Source organism: Mchenga conophoros, linkage group LG3 (genome assembly GCF_057382185.1).
Source record: "Mchenga conophoros isolate Kocher_MC1m ecotype Shallow Benthic linkage group LG3, M_conophoros_male_GT1.1, whole genome shotgun sequence".
Classification (NCBI taxonomy): Eukaryota; Metazoa; Chordata; class Actinopteri; order Cichliformes; family Cichlidae; genus Mchenga; species Mchenga conophoros.
Window position 1 is genome coordinate 64,409,684 of NC_140528.1, and position 14,861 is coordinate 64,424,544.

Genomic DNA, 14,861 nt, shown 5'->3' on the forward strand with positions numbered 1-14,861 from the left:
ATCCTATTTGGCAGAGCGAACTTTCTCTGTGAAACTAGGGGAGTTTGTATCCTCTACTGCTTCTCTTCAATGTGGGGTTCCACAGGGTTCAGTTTTAGGCCCGCTTCTTTTCTTTCTATATCTCCTACCCCTTGGGTCTATTTTCAGGAAACATGGGATTTCTTTCCACTGCTACGCCGATGACTCCCAGATTTATTTCCCACTTAAAAAGATAAATGGCTTCTCAGTAGACCCGCTGCTCAGATGCCTTGATGAAATAAGGGCCTGGATGGCTTTGAACTTTTTACATTTTAATGAACAGAAAACAGAAGTGATGGTTTTTGGTGGCGCTTCTGAGGCCACTATTATAGATCTTGGTTCACTGGCACAGTATGTTAAACCAGTCATCACTAATCTGGGAGTTAAAATAGAGGCAAATCTTAAACTTGAAAGCCAGGTCAGAGCTGTTGTAAGATCTAGCTTTTTTCATTTGAGGGAATTAGCCAAAATAAAGCCTATCTTATCGAAACAGCATTTTCAGACAGTAATCCATGCCTTTGTTACTTCTAGGCTGGATTATTGTAACGCACTTTATTTTGGGGTTAGTGATGCGTCCATTAGGCGCCTGCAGGTTGTGCAAAATGCTGCAGCACGTCTTTTAACTGGAACAAAAAAGTTTGAGCACATTACCCCTATTTTAATTTCACTCCACTGGCTACCTGTACATTTTAGGATTGTTTTTAAAATTCTCTTATTTGCTTTTAAATCTCTTAATGGCCTGCCCCCCCTCCCTACCTCTCGGAGCTACTACAACCATATACACCTGCCCGTTCCCTTAGGTCCGCCAATCAGCAGCTCCTTAAGGTACCGAAAACTAAGTATAAATTTAAAGGTGATCGTGCTTTTGCTGTAGCTGCTCCAAAGTTGTGGAATGATCTGCCCTTGCATGTTAGGCAGGCCTCTTCTCTCTCTGAATTTAAAAGTCTTCTTAAAACATATTTATTCGCTGAAGCCTTTGGCATTGATTAGAGGGGTTGACTCAATTTGTTTTAACATGTTTCAATTTATTTTATCTATTTATTTTATCGTTAACATGTTTTAATTTATTGTATCTATTTATTTTATCGTATCTCATTTTAATTTTCTTTACGTATGCTATTAACATGTACAGCACTTTGTGAAACTCTGGTTTTATGTTAAAGTGCTTTAGAAATAAAGTTGGTATGGTATGGTATGGTATGGTTTCGACGTGGAAGACACTCATATTTTGAACTGACACTTTGGTGGCATTTTGATTTATTTTGTAGTAATGTCTCCTTCCTGTTTTGTTGTTTGTATTTGCTGTGGAGCACCTTGTGATTTTATCTTGCAAGGTGCTATGAAAAGTAATAAAACTTACTTCTTTGCTGTAAATCAGTTTTGCTTTCATTTAACCTGCTTCTAAACCATTTCAAGACAAATAAGAGAATACACACACACACACACACACACACACACACACACACACACACCTACACACACACACACACACACACACACACACACACACACACACACACACACACACACACTTAATGCAAGAAAACTAATAAAGTTAGAAATTTTATTGAGGGCAAAGCAGTAAGTAAAATCCATAAAATCATTAAAGTAATGCAAAAAAATACACTGTCAGTGTGTAAATGCAAATACACATTACAGAACAGAAATTCCCTTTTTTTAACCAAGCATGTTATAACCATGTTATAACCAAAATTGTTATAACCATGTTATAACCAACCATGTTATAACCATGTTATAACCAACCATGTTACAACCATGTTATAGTCAACCATGTTATAACCATGTTATAACCAACCATAACCAAACATGTTATAACCATGTTATAACCAACCATTTTATAACTAACCATGTTATAACCAACCATGTTATCACTATGTAATAACCAACCATGTTATAACCATGTTAAAACCAACCATGTCATAACCATGTTATAACGAACCATGTTAGAACCATGTTATAATCAACCATGTTATAACCAGGACGGTCGTTTGATGAACGCAGTCAGCCGTTTTATCAAGGGTGACATGCATCTTTGGGGTTGCGTTGTTCTTCAGCAACTTCATACTTACTGCCAAGTTCATTACCTACAAGTCAAATATTTTAAACAATCAAGGCGGTATGGAGAGGAAGTTCCAGAGCACCTCCATCCAGCCACCCGGTCCTGTCTCGACACCCCTTCTTGGCTTTACGCAGTCTCTGTTGCAAAATCGTTTACCCCACAACCAAAAAGACCGGAACACCCTCCCCCAGTCCCCCGTCTAGTCTCGACACCTGTGTGTTGCGTGTTGTCAGTCACTATGGCGCAATCGGTTAGCGCGTTCGGCTGTTAACCGAAAGGTTATCAAGGGTGATATGCATCTTTGGGGTTGTGTTGTTCTTCAGCAACTGCATAACTATTGCCAAGTTCATTACTGCACAGGTTCCTGCACAAACGTGCAGTGCAACTGTTATGACAGTTATGTTGGTTATACCATGTTATAATCAACCATGTTTTAACCAACCATGTTATAACCATGTTATATCTAGGACGGTCGTTTGATGAACGCAGTCAACATTTTTATCAAGGGTGATATGCATCTTTGGGGTGCTGTTGTTCGTCCGCCACTGCATACTTGCTGCCAAGTATGTGTGACCTACAAGTCACATATTTTAAACAATCAAGGCGGTATGGAGAGGAAGTACCAGAGCACCTCCATCCAGCCACCCGGTCCTCTCTCGACGCCCCTGCTTGGCTTTACTCAGTCTCTGTTGCACAATCGTTTACCCCACAACCAAAAAGACCGGAACACCCTCCCCCAGTCCTCCGTCCAGTCTCGACACCTGTGGCTTGCGCATTGTCAGTCTCTGTGGCGCAATCGGTTATTGCGTTTGGCTGTTAACCGAAAGGTTGGTGGTTCAAGCCCACCCAGGGACGATATCACTGTTATTTCCAGGTAATGCAGAACGCTGCACAAACGTGCAGTGCAATAACTATAACATTTATGTTGGTTATACCATGTTATAACCAACCATGTTATAACCGGGACGGTCGTTTGATGAACGCAGTCAACTGTTTTATCAAGGGTGATATACAGCTTTGGGGTGGTGTTGTTCGTCCGCAACTGCATACTTGCTGCCAAGTTCATTACCTACAAGTCAAATATTTTAAACAATCAAGGCGGTATGGAGAGGAAGTACCAGAGCACCTCCATCCAGCCACCCGGTCCTCTCTCGACGCCCCTGCTTGGCTTTACTCAGTCTCTGTTGCACAATCGTTTACCCCACAACCAAAAACACCGGAACACCCTCCCCCAGTCCCCTGTCCAGTCTCAACGGCTGTTGGTTGCATGTTATCAGTCTATGTGGCGCAAGCGGTTAGCGCGTTCGGCTGTTAACCGAAAGGTTGGTGGTTCAAGACCACCCAGGGACGATATCAATGTTATTGCCAGGTAATGCAGAATGCTGCACAAACATGCAGTGCAACTGTTATGACATTTATGTTGGTTATACCATGTTATAATCAACCATGTTTTAACCAATCATCTTTTAACCAACCATGTTATAACCATGTTATAACCAGGACGGTCGTTTGATGAACGCAGTCAACTGTTTTAACAAGGGTGATATGCATCTTTGGGGTGGTGTTGTTCGTCCGCAACTGCATACTTGCTGCCAAGTATGTGTGACCTATAAGTCACATATTTTAAACAATCAAGGCGGTATGGAGAGGAAGTACCAGAGCACCTCCATCCAGCCACCCGGTCCTCTCTCGACGCCCCTGCTTGGCTTTACTCAGTCTCTGTTGCACAATCGTATACCCCACAACCAAAAAGACCGGAACACCCTCCCCCAGTCCCCCGTCCAGTCTCGACACCTGTGGGTTGCGGGTTGTCAGTCTCTGTGGCGCAATCGGTTAGAGCTTTTGGCTGTTAACAACCAAAAAAGACCGGAACACCCTCCCCCAGTCCCCCGTCCAGTCTCGACACCTGTGGGTTGCGCGTTGTCAGTCTCTGTGGCGCAATCGGTTAGCGCGTTCGGCTGTTAACCGAAAGGTTGGTGGTTCAAGCCCACCCAGGGACGATATCACTGTTATTTCCAGGTAATACAGAACGCTGCACAAACGTGCAGTGCAATAACTATAACATTTATGTTGGTTATACCATGTTATAACCAACCATGTTATAACCGGGACGGTCGTTTGATGAACGCAGTCAACTGTTTTATCAAGGGTGATATGCAGCTTTGGGGTGGTGTTGTTCGTCCGCAACTGCATACTTGCTGCCAAGTTCATTACCTACAAGTCAAATATTTTAAACAATCAAGGCGGTATGGAGAGGAAGTACCAGAGCACCTCCATCCAGCCACCCGGTCCTCTCTCGACGCCCCTGCTTGGCTTTACTCAGTCTCTGTTGCACAATCGTTTACCCCACAACCAAAAACACCAGAACACCCTCCCCTAGTCCCCCGTCCAGTCTCGACACCTGTGGGTTGCACGTTGTCAGTCTCTGTGGCGCAATCGGTTGGCGTGTTAGGCTGTTAACCGAAAGGTTGGTGGTTCAAGCCCACCCAGGGGTGATATCACTATTATTCCCAGGTAATGCAGAATGCTGCACAAACGTGCAGTGCAGCTGCATCCTCAAAAAGCACCAATTTTGTTTCACAATAGCGTCCATGCTAGACTCGGTCATTTGATGAACGCAGTCAACCGTTTTATCAAGGGTTATATGCATCTTTGGGGTGGCGTTGTTCTTCAGCAACTGCATACTTACTGCCAAGTTCATTACCTACAAGTCACATATTTTAAACAATCAAGGCGGTATGGAGAGGAAGTACCAGAGCACCTCCATCCAGCCACCCGGTCCTCTGTCGACACATGCAGGGGCTTGAGGTACAGGTGAGTCACTGAGGTGCAGGGGAGGCATTCCTCCTCTGCCCCCTCCTGGATACCTGCATCTCAGTTTTATTCCACAATGTACTTACATTCTCATGACACATACACTGAATGGTGTCCAGGGGGGGGGGGTCTGTTCATTCAGCCTCACCTCTGGTGCTGGTGCCCAATTCTCAATTTTAAATTGCATATACAGGGAGTGCAGAATTATTAGGCAAGTTGTATTTTTGAGGAATAATTTTATTATTGAACAACAACCATGTTCCCAATGAACCCAAAAAACTCATTAATATCAAAGCTGAATGTTTTTGGAAGTAGTTTTTAGTTTGTTTTTAGTTTTAGCTATTTTAGGGGGATATCTGTGTGTGCAGGTGACTATTACTGTGCATAATTATTAGGCAACTTAACAAAAAACAAATATATACCCATTTCAATTATTTATTTTTACCAGTGAAACCAATATAACATCTCCACATTCACAAATATACATTTCTGACATTCAAAAACTAAACAAAAACATTTCAGCGACCAATATAGCCACCTTTCTTTGCAAGGACACTCAAAAGCCTGCCATCCATGGATTCTGTCAGTGTTTTGATCTGTTCACCATCAACATTGCGTGCAGCAGCAACCACAGCCTCCCAGACACTGTTCAGAGAGGTGTACTGTTTTCCCTCCTTGTAAATCTCACATTTGATGATGGACCACAGGTTCTCAATGGGGTTCAGATCAGGTGAACAAGGTGGCCATGTCATTAGTTTTTCTTCTTTTATACCCTTTCTTGCCAGCCACGCTGTGGAGTACTTGGACGCGTGTGATGGAGCATTGTCCTGCATGAAAATCATGTTTTTCTTGAAGGATGCACGTCTTCCTATACCACTGCTTGAAGAAGGTGTCTTCCAGAAACTGGCAGTAGGACTGGGAGTTGAGCTTGACTCCATCCTCAACCCGAAAAGGCCCCACAAGCTCATCTTTGATGATACCAGCCCAAACCAGTACTCCACCTCCACCTTGCTGGCGTCTGAGTTGGACTGGAGCTCTCTGCCCTTTACCAATCCAGCCACGGGCCCATCCATCTGGCCCATCAAGACTCACTCTCATTTCATCAGTCCATAAAACCTTAGAGAAATCAGTCTTGAGATATTTCTTGGCCCAGTCTTGACGTTTCAGCTTGTGTGTCTTGTTCAGTGGTGGTCGTCTTTCAGCCTTTCTTACCTTGGCCATGTCTCTGAGTATTGCACACCTTGTGCTTTTGGGCACTCCAGTGATGTTGCAGCTCTGAAATATGGCCAAACTGGTGGCAAGTGGCATCTTGGCAGCTGCACGCTTGACTTTTCTCAGTTCATGGGCAGTTATTTTACGCCTTGGTTTTTCCACACGCTTCTTGCGACCCTGTTGACTATTTTGAATGAAACGCTTGATTGTTCGATGATCACGCTTCAGAAGCTTTGCAATTTTGAGACTGCTGCATCCCTCTGCAAGATATCTCACTATTTTTGACTTTTCTGAGCCTGTCAAGTCCTTCTTTTGACCCATTTTGCCAAAGGAAAGGACGTTGCCTAATAATTATGCACACCTGATATAGGGTGTTGATGTCATTAGACCACACCCCTTCTCATTACAGAGATGCACATCACCTAATATGCTTAATTGGTAGTAGGCTTTCGAGCCTATACAGCTTGGAGTAAGACAACATGCATGAAGAGGATGATGTGGACAAAATACTCATTTGCCTAATAATTCTGCACTCCCTGTAGATATTGTGGGTTCTGGGGAGGGGCCAAGCTGACACCAGCTGATAGTTTCAGGCCACCATGGTAACAAATGAAGAAAACTGAGTTACAGATAAGTGATCGCAGGAAAAGAGAGCCTTACCTGTGGCTCATCACAAATTCTTCTCTATGGTCTTTTTTCAGATTACAAAAGTTTTCAACTTACACCCTTCAGGCAACATAAATAAATAAATGAGGCTAAAATATTGTATACTTCTACAGACGTTCAGCCAGACTGTTAAATTATGTGTAGACTGATATGTCAGAAGATATTATGGTGTCCCTGTAATATGAGTAATTAGCTCTAAAACATTCCCAACACTTATTCATTGTTTTCAGGTTTACTGTGGATTGTAATTATTTATTAAAAACAAAAACAATAAAAATATTTTTGCAATTCGTTTTCACAATCTCAAAAACAGAGGTGAGATGTCAGGATGTTTTTTGTTGCAACAAACCACATGTTGCTTCATTGTGTTAAACAGTTCACTCTGGGCCATGACCAAACTTCCAGTTCCTCTTTACACATACTGACGTTTCATAACAAGAATAACACGACACCACATTCCCACCAGAGCTAAAGTGTTTTTAGGAAACATCAAGTTTCATGCTCTGCAGAAGATGTATCATCAGATTTTTTTGTTCAGTTTAATAACTGTAAATAATTAATGCAGCAATTAAAGCAAGTATCTATAACAAGCCAAATTGTTCTTCCTATTTTAGTTCTGCAGGCTGATGGAGAAATAAGCCTGTAGCTTAACTTAAACTTCATAGAAATGTTTACACAATATTTTCCATCAGTCATATCTTTTTGAGTAGTGGCCCTTCCTGTCATGGTCTGACATGTTGTAATACAAAGGTCTATATGTACTCTGGCACTGTAACACTATACATACTATTGTGAATAATTAACAAATCAATACATGAATAAAAGAAGAGAGTTTTTAGAAGTCATGTGTCATACATATAGGGCCTTGGGGGTGGGCACACTGAACAATGTCCAGAGGGGGGTCTGTTCATTCAGCCTCACTCCGAGTGCTGGTGCCCACTTCAGAATTTTATTTTTTATGTAGATATTGAGGGTTCTTGGGAGAACTGGAAGCTGGGAGCAGGAGCTGGCTGTCTGGTTGGAGTCTGGGTTGGTGGGCTGCTCTGCTTGGACCGAGGCGGTCTGATTGTCTTCCTCCCAAAGTAAAGGGGAGCATCTCCTGGGTCTTGGGGGGATTGACCCTCTGGGGGTATTAGTGCATAGACCTGGAAGTATAGTGTGTGTGTGTGTGTGTGTGTGTGTGTGTGTGTGTGTGTGTGTGTGTGTGTGTGTATACAGCATTCATTTCTGTGTGTCTCCATTTTGGCTGAATGTGTGAGTATTTGTATATGTGTACATGAGATTGGGAATGCATGCTTGTGTCTGTGTGTGCCTGTTTTTTAATGTCTATGAGTCAGGTCAGAACATCTCAGGCACCCCCAAGTGAGGGGCATTTTCCCCCCGCCACACTCCCTGTCTGCCCCGGTCTATTGGTGGTTCTCAGTGTCTGGGGCTGAGTGCTCAGGTGTGTACCGGCTCATTCCCAGCATTTTCTTGTGGGGGGGGGGGGGGTCTGTGCCCCTGGGTCTGTCAGACCCTTGGTCTGCTGTAGCCCTATATGTCATATGTCATACATATAAAGCCAGAAATGGTTCAAACTAAAATAATTTGTTCCTACATTTAAAGCAAATACCAAACAGAGTTTACAAACCATTTCTGTGACACATGGACCACCAATCATTTTTCCACAAGAACAATTAGCCTGGGAAGAAAAGCGGGACATATTATTTCTGTATCCATTACCATCCCTGTAGTAAACTTTCCCACATGAGCACTTCCATTCTGCTTCTGGGTCGTGTTTTGGACATTTTCCTTTCCCAGTCGTACAAATGGAGTCAGTTCCTTGTCTTTCAGGCTCATCTCCATAGTTATTATTTTTTCCCTCTGGTGCTGTCCGGTTCTGCAGTAGAAGGACAGTGAGGAGCAGAGATGGGCAGTAACGTTACTTTTCAAGTAACGAGTAAAGTAAGGGATTACTATTGCAAAATCGGTAAAGTAAGGGATTACTATTGCAAAATCGGTAATTAGATTACCGTTACTTTCCCATAGGAACGCTGCGTTACTGCGTTACTAAAACCGTGATTTTTTGCGAGAATGTCTCACGACAGTGACATAAGCAAGTGCGCCGTTGGTGACAACAGCTGTGTGCAGATCAACAATGGATCACATATCGATTGTGGGAGAGAGTATGAGCGTGCAGCGTTTAAAGCGTGGAAGTACTGACCTTACTTTGAGTTTGATTCCATAAAAAGTGACAAAAACATTAGCATCCATCGTGCGTGGGAAGAAAACTTCTTTTTACAGCGAAAAAACCCCCTAAACTTCCGAGCAAGCACCGAGTGCGCAACAACGTAATGGGAAATTCACAGAGAAACTCGCGGATTCTTCAACTGACCGCGGCACACCTGCACCAGGGTAAACCTCCGCCTACCGCAGTCCTGCTTTACAGGTGAAAATAGAGCAACAGGACCGCTGAGTCTTTGACTTTATTTATTTTCTGCTGTGTTTTACTTGCATCTATTTGAAAGAGTGAGTGTAAACACAAAAAATATTTTATTTTATGTGCTGGAATGTGTAGAAAATAGGTTTAAATGTTAAACTAATTTATTCAAGTCAGAGAATGTTGCATATAATTAAAATTTTTCTTGATGCATAAAGTTAAAAGATTAAAACTGATAAAACAAGTTTAAAAAAAGAGACTTTTCCATTTGATTACATTTTGTATGATGGATTATGCAGAAAAAGTAGAATTGGGCTGAAAGATCTATCGCTTTATCACCTCTTCAGGTTGTAAATCGTGTTTTTAAAAAGTAACTAAGTAATTAATTACTTTTGAAAATAAGTAATCAGTAAAGTAACGGGATTACTTTTTGGGGAAGTAATCAGTAATTAGTTACTGATTACTTTTTTCAAGTAACTTGACCAACACTGGTGAGGAGGCATCAAAGTTCCACAACACCTCCACCTTTTCAAGTGGTGGCATTGCCTCATCGCCATTCTCCTCCTCGTTTGTAGTTAACTCAGAAGACACCATGTGTTGCTTTGCTGTGTTGGCCATGTTACTTTCTCCTTCTTTAAACGATGCATCAGAATCATCATCATTCTCCATTGTGTGAAAGCTATCAGTTTGTTGGAAATCGATGACCCACCCTGTAGATTATAAACATTTATAGCAGAACAACAGTTCCCTGTATGTGCTTACAAGTGAATGTATAACAATGAGTCTGGTTTAATCTAATGACCCCAAAAACTAGTGAGGTGTACACTCAGTGTTTAAATATTAAATGTTCACTGGATAAAATTAAAAGACCTAAAATGTTTCGTTCAACTTTTAATGGGGAAAAATATGTATATAATAAACTGGCAAATTTCATTAAAAAAAAAAAACGGTGTTAAAAAACTTAAAAATGCAGTGTTAAAGCATTCCACATATTAAAATATACTCTGTTATTTATCAGATGATTTACATTGTATAAATCAAAAGTAGCTCTGTCTTGTCAATAATAAGACCAAAGAGCTGTGTGTACAATGGAGAACACCACCAGTAGATGGACACAAACATCTTCAACTTGCAGGTGAAATAAAGCAGAAACGGTTCAAACTAAAAGAATTAGTTGGTGCATTAGAAGCAAATACCAAAGCTAAACATATATAATTAACCAAAAAAAGCATTTTAGGACAAAAAAAGACAACTAAATAATGAGTAGATCTATGATTAGCAAAGTTTACAAACCACCTCTGTGACACTAAGAGGTTTTCCACAGGAACAATCAGACTGGTGGGAGTAGCCAGAAATACCATCCCAGTAGTAATCTTTCTCACATGAACACTTCCAGTCCTGCTGCTGAGTCCTGCTGTGGATATTTTGCTTTCCCAGTTGGACAAATGGGGCCAGGTCTCGGTTACTGACGCTTACTTTGAGCTTCATTGTGATTATTTCTTCTCTCTGGTGCTGTCCGGTTCTGCTGAAGAAGGACAGCGTGGAGGCAGCAAAGTTCCACAACACCTCCACCTTTTCAGGTCGTGGTACAGGCTCTTCTCTGGTCTCCCCCTGATATGTGATTGATGCAGAGGTTGTCACGAGTTGGGTCCCAGTTTTGGCTGTGCCAGTATTTTGCACCTTCAAACCTTGTGAAGTGGATGATTGAGAACCTTCATTTCTCTTTGTTGTGAGGCTGCTGAGCTCCTTATCCTCCCAGCACAGTCCATACACAGCTCCATCCTTCAAGTTCTTTGCACACATTTTATCACATAAACCAATCGTCCAATCAGACTCTTCAGACAGACTGACCACCCACCTCTGAAAGCTGCTGGCTTTCTTGGTACTACAGATTAGAAGAGTTGCACAGCACTGTCCCAGCCAGCTATTGTGGAAAACCTTCCTGTTGTCTTTGGACAGCGACATGCCAGGACCCAGAGACTGTGGCTCAAAGATCAGGTCTGAACCAGTGGGAACAAGCTCCTGGTGGTGTTCAGGATCAACCAGAGTCAGCAATGATCCCCAGAACTGAGACGCTTGCTTCACCATCTTCTCCCCATTCTGTCTCATCTCCTCAACCAGTTTGTCCCGATGGCTGCCCGGCTCCAGCCCTTTACTCAGATCCACAGCTTTGGCCTTCTCCACATCCTGATGCACCTGAGAATACATCTGCAGGAAACTGAAGGTGTCCTTCTCCTTCTGTGCTGCTTCCATGCTGCTCTTGCTGGTTTTCAGGGACACCATACGAGCAGAGACTGAGCTCTGGACGCTGGTCAGAGAGATGTCACGCAGCTTAGTCACAGCCTCAATCAGACGCACACTGCAGCGACCCAGCTTCTCTCTTTCACTCTTCTCCCACTTTTCCAGACTCACATTCTCATCGTCTGTTTTCTCCTGTAAGATCAGCTGCTCAGCTTTCAGCTTCTCCAGGAGCTCTTTGTGGGCTGTGGAGAAGGTCTTCATATTGTGTAGGCGGTGCTGGTCCTCAATGGCGCAGGAAACACACACACAGGTCATGTCGTCCAAGCAGTAGTACTCCAGGAGCTTGCCGTGCTGAGGACATTTGGTGTTCCCACATAAAGCCATGGGTTCAGTCAGAGGATGAGTCTGCAGTAACACAGGTGTGGTCAGGTGGGCCTGGAGGTGCTGGACACACATGGAGATCTCACACTTCATGCACGTCTTCTTTGCTGGTTTCCTGTCCTCTGCACACATGTCACAGAGGACAGTTTGTGGATCTGTTCTTCTCCTTTTTGTTTGTATGTTGTCAGACATGTTTTCCAGCAGGCTGGAGGTCCTCCTTAGATTTGTTGAGTATAATTCAGTGTTGAATAAAGTCCTTGTCAACTCTCTTTTAGAAAAAAATTGGAATTTGATGAACTCCTGAGTTTTGCTCTTTTCTTGCCTGTTTCTGATCAACCTGCTTAGTCTGCTCAGGAGTGCTGCACCACACTTTCAATTCCCTGAAAACTCCACACTGAAGGGGTGGAGTCAGACAAATGTGACTGCAGCTGTTTTATAATGTTTGCAATTCAGTTTCATTTCCTCCAAGATTGACAGGAAACACTCAAAATGTTAAAACACTGAATAAGCAATCTATAAAATCCAGGCAGCAATAAGCCAGTTATAATTAGCACAAGATTGATTTTAGGAGCTATTTAATATTCACATTTTCTCACTTCATATGTTTGTACAGAACCACATCTTCATTTAGCTCCAAAATAAGCATCATCATTAAATGAAACAAAGAGGATACTGGAGTTCTCACACTTCATACAGGTCTTCTTTGCTGGTTTTCTTTCCTCTTTCACACAGAACAGCTTATGGATCGGCCGGTGTTTTTAGATGTTTATTTAAATCTGGATCTCCTGATTTGATTTGTTGAATGTCATTCAGTCCTGAAAGAATCTCTGCTGCTCTTTGTTTGACTCCAGTTCAATGAACAGAAGTGTTTTCAGGCCTGGTCTCTCACTTATTTATAAATCCTGTAGCACCGTACAAAAGTTTGGATCATCTGGAAGTTAGTTTGCACTTTGCACTGCTAAAACAAATAGAGAACAGGCAGAGTCAGGCAAGTTTAACTGCAGAAATATGGACGTGTTAGAAACACTGATCAGAGTTTGATTTGCAAACACACTTTTACGGTAGAAAAGACATGGACTTACATGGAATTACGAAATCCACAGAGCAATTTTTCCATTGTTGTGCTGACATTAAAATACTGTTAATTTACCATAATATAGCTTATGGATGACATCCCTTCACTGCCCTTGCCCTTATTTTCTATCTGTAAAATAGAGGAAAGTTTTCATGTAAAGTCACAATATTTGATTATTATATAAAGGCTTTGATGCTTGAGGCAGGATTTACTTCAGTATCAGTTTGTTGGTGCACAGAATAAATTGACTAACTTTCTTCTTTTTTCATAGGAACAAACATGAAAACGCGGTGTTCTCGCTTCAGTCAATCAGATAAATAAAATCATCCTATATATTAAAAATATACTCACTTTATCATCTATCAGATCATTTAAATCGTATAAAACAGCCGCTGTGTTTCTTTGTTGTCATTAATAAGACCAAAAAGCTGTATTTATGCCGATCATAAACCGAAAACAACCAGAAAAGATGGACTCGACGATGCTAAGAACGACCGTGAAACCGAGAAGATGGAGTAAGATAACGCTAGCGGTCAACCGACCGAGGCTAATGTTCTGGATGAAATTCAGTCGCTCAAAATGCATTTTACAACTTACCTGCGAGAAGTTATAACATTAAATCAAGAAATAAAAGATGTAATCGGAGTGTTTTCCGAGAGCCTCACCTCAGCAGAATCTCGTATTAGTAAAGTTGAGGAAGTGGTTTCCTCACTAACAAGTTGGGAGGCCACTTGTTATTGAACTAAACTGTCAGGAACTCCAACTGAAAGTGGATGACCTTGAAAACAGAAGCAGGAGATCCAACATGAGACTCGTCGGATTACCGAGAACTGAACCAGGGAAATCACTGCGTTTTTACAGAGCTGGACTGTGTCCAAATTCAGGGGCTGCTCCTCCTTCGGAGCCCGATTACGTCGTAATGTTTTCCATATTATTTCTGTATTATTATTCTATTTTATATTTTAAATTATAAACTTTTTAGATCATAAACCTTTATACAATTGTGCCCTGTATGTGCTGACAAGTTACTGTAGAAAAACGAGCCCTGTCTTATATAATGACACAAAATTTTTGTCATTATATAACACCAGTAGTATTTTCCAGCCTGGTCTCTCTCTCTCTTAGTTTCAATCAGTTTTCAATTGAACCTGATTAAAACTAATAGAATCCAAAGTTATTTACTTTACTTTTTAAACAGACAAAGGTGTACATAATAAACCGGCAAATTCAGCAACTTTCTTTTTTCTAATTAACAAAAAATAAAATGCAATGTTCTCGATTCAGTTAGTCAGATACATAAAATCATTCCACATATTAAAAATACTCTCACTTGATTACTTATCAGATCATTTACATTGTATAAAACAACAGCTGTGTTTCTTTGTTGTCATTATTAAGACCAAAGAGCTGTGTGTACAATGTGAGAGCACCACCAGTAGATGGAGACAAACATCTTCAACTTGCAGGTGAAATAAAGTAAAAACAGTTCAAACGAAAAGAATTAGTTGCTACATTAGAAGAAAAATCAAAGATAAACATCATTCCTGCTTCTGGGTCATGTTTCCTTTCCCAGTCGTACAAATGGAGTCAGTTCCTTGTCTTTCAGGCTCATCTCCATAGTTATTATTTCTTCCCTCTGGTGCTGTCCGGTTCTGCTGTAGAAGGACAGTGAGGAAGCATCAAAGTTCAACAACACCTCCACCTTTTCAAATGTAGCATGACCTCATCACTATTCTCCTCCTGTAATTACCTCAGAAAACACCATGTGTTGCTTTGCTGTGTTGGCCATGTTACTTTCTCCTTCTTTAAACTCTGCATCACAATCATCATCATTCTCCATAAAAGACAACCAAATGATAAAATTTGGGCATCAGTGAGCCAGTGATAGTTTAGCACAAAATCTTAACATCTGTTTATCATGGAGTAACATTTTCTCCATCTATATGTATCCACAG

At 41.6% G+C, this 14,861-nt stretch overlaps 1 protein-coding gene and 1 non-coding gene across 4 annotated transcripts; one reads left to right on the plus strand and one right to left on the minus strand.

The window, feature by feature from the left end:
• Positions 1–4,024: 4,024 nt before the first annotated feature.
• trnan-guu (transfer RNA asparagine (anticodon GUU)) lies at positions 4,025–4,098 on the plus strand. The gene has a single exon. It is a non-coding gene; the product is annotated as a tRNA-Asn (tRNA).
• Positions 4,099–10,087: 5,989 nt separating this feature from the next.
• On the minus strand, positions 10,088–13,784 carry LOC146580091 (uncharacterized). 3 transcript variants are annotated; one of them, XM_085266691.1, is made up of 3 exons: positions 13,572–13,784; positions 12,914–13,035; positions 10,088–12,786 (listed from the first exon to the last, which is right to left on the minus strand). In XM_085266691.1, exon 3 carries the CDS (start codon positions 12,021–12,023, stop codon positions 10,485–10,487), a length of 1,539 nt encoding a protein of 512 aa, XP_085122817.1. In that variant the 5' UTR covers positions 12,024–12,786; positions 12,914–13,035; positions 13,572–13,784; the 3' UTR covers positions 10,088–10,484. The 3 variants fall into 3 exon arrangements, with proteins under 3 accessions (XP_085122817.1, XP_085122816.1, XP_085122818.1); XM_085266690.1 differs by having other exon boundaries at positions 10,088–12,789; XM_085266692.1 differs by lacking the exon at positions 12,914–13,035 and having other exon boundaries at positions 10,088–12,789.
• Positions 13,785–14,861: the final 1,077 nt, after the last annotated feature.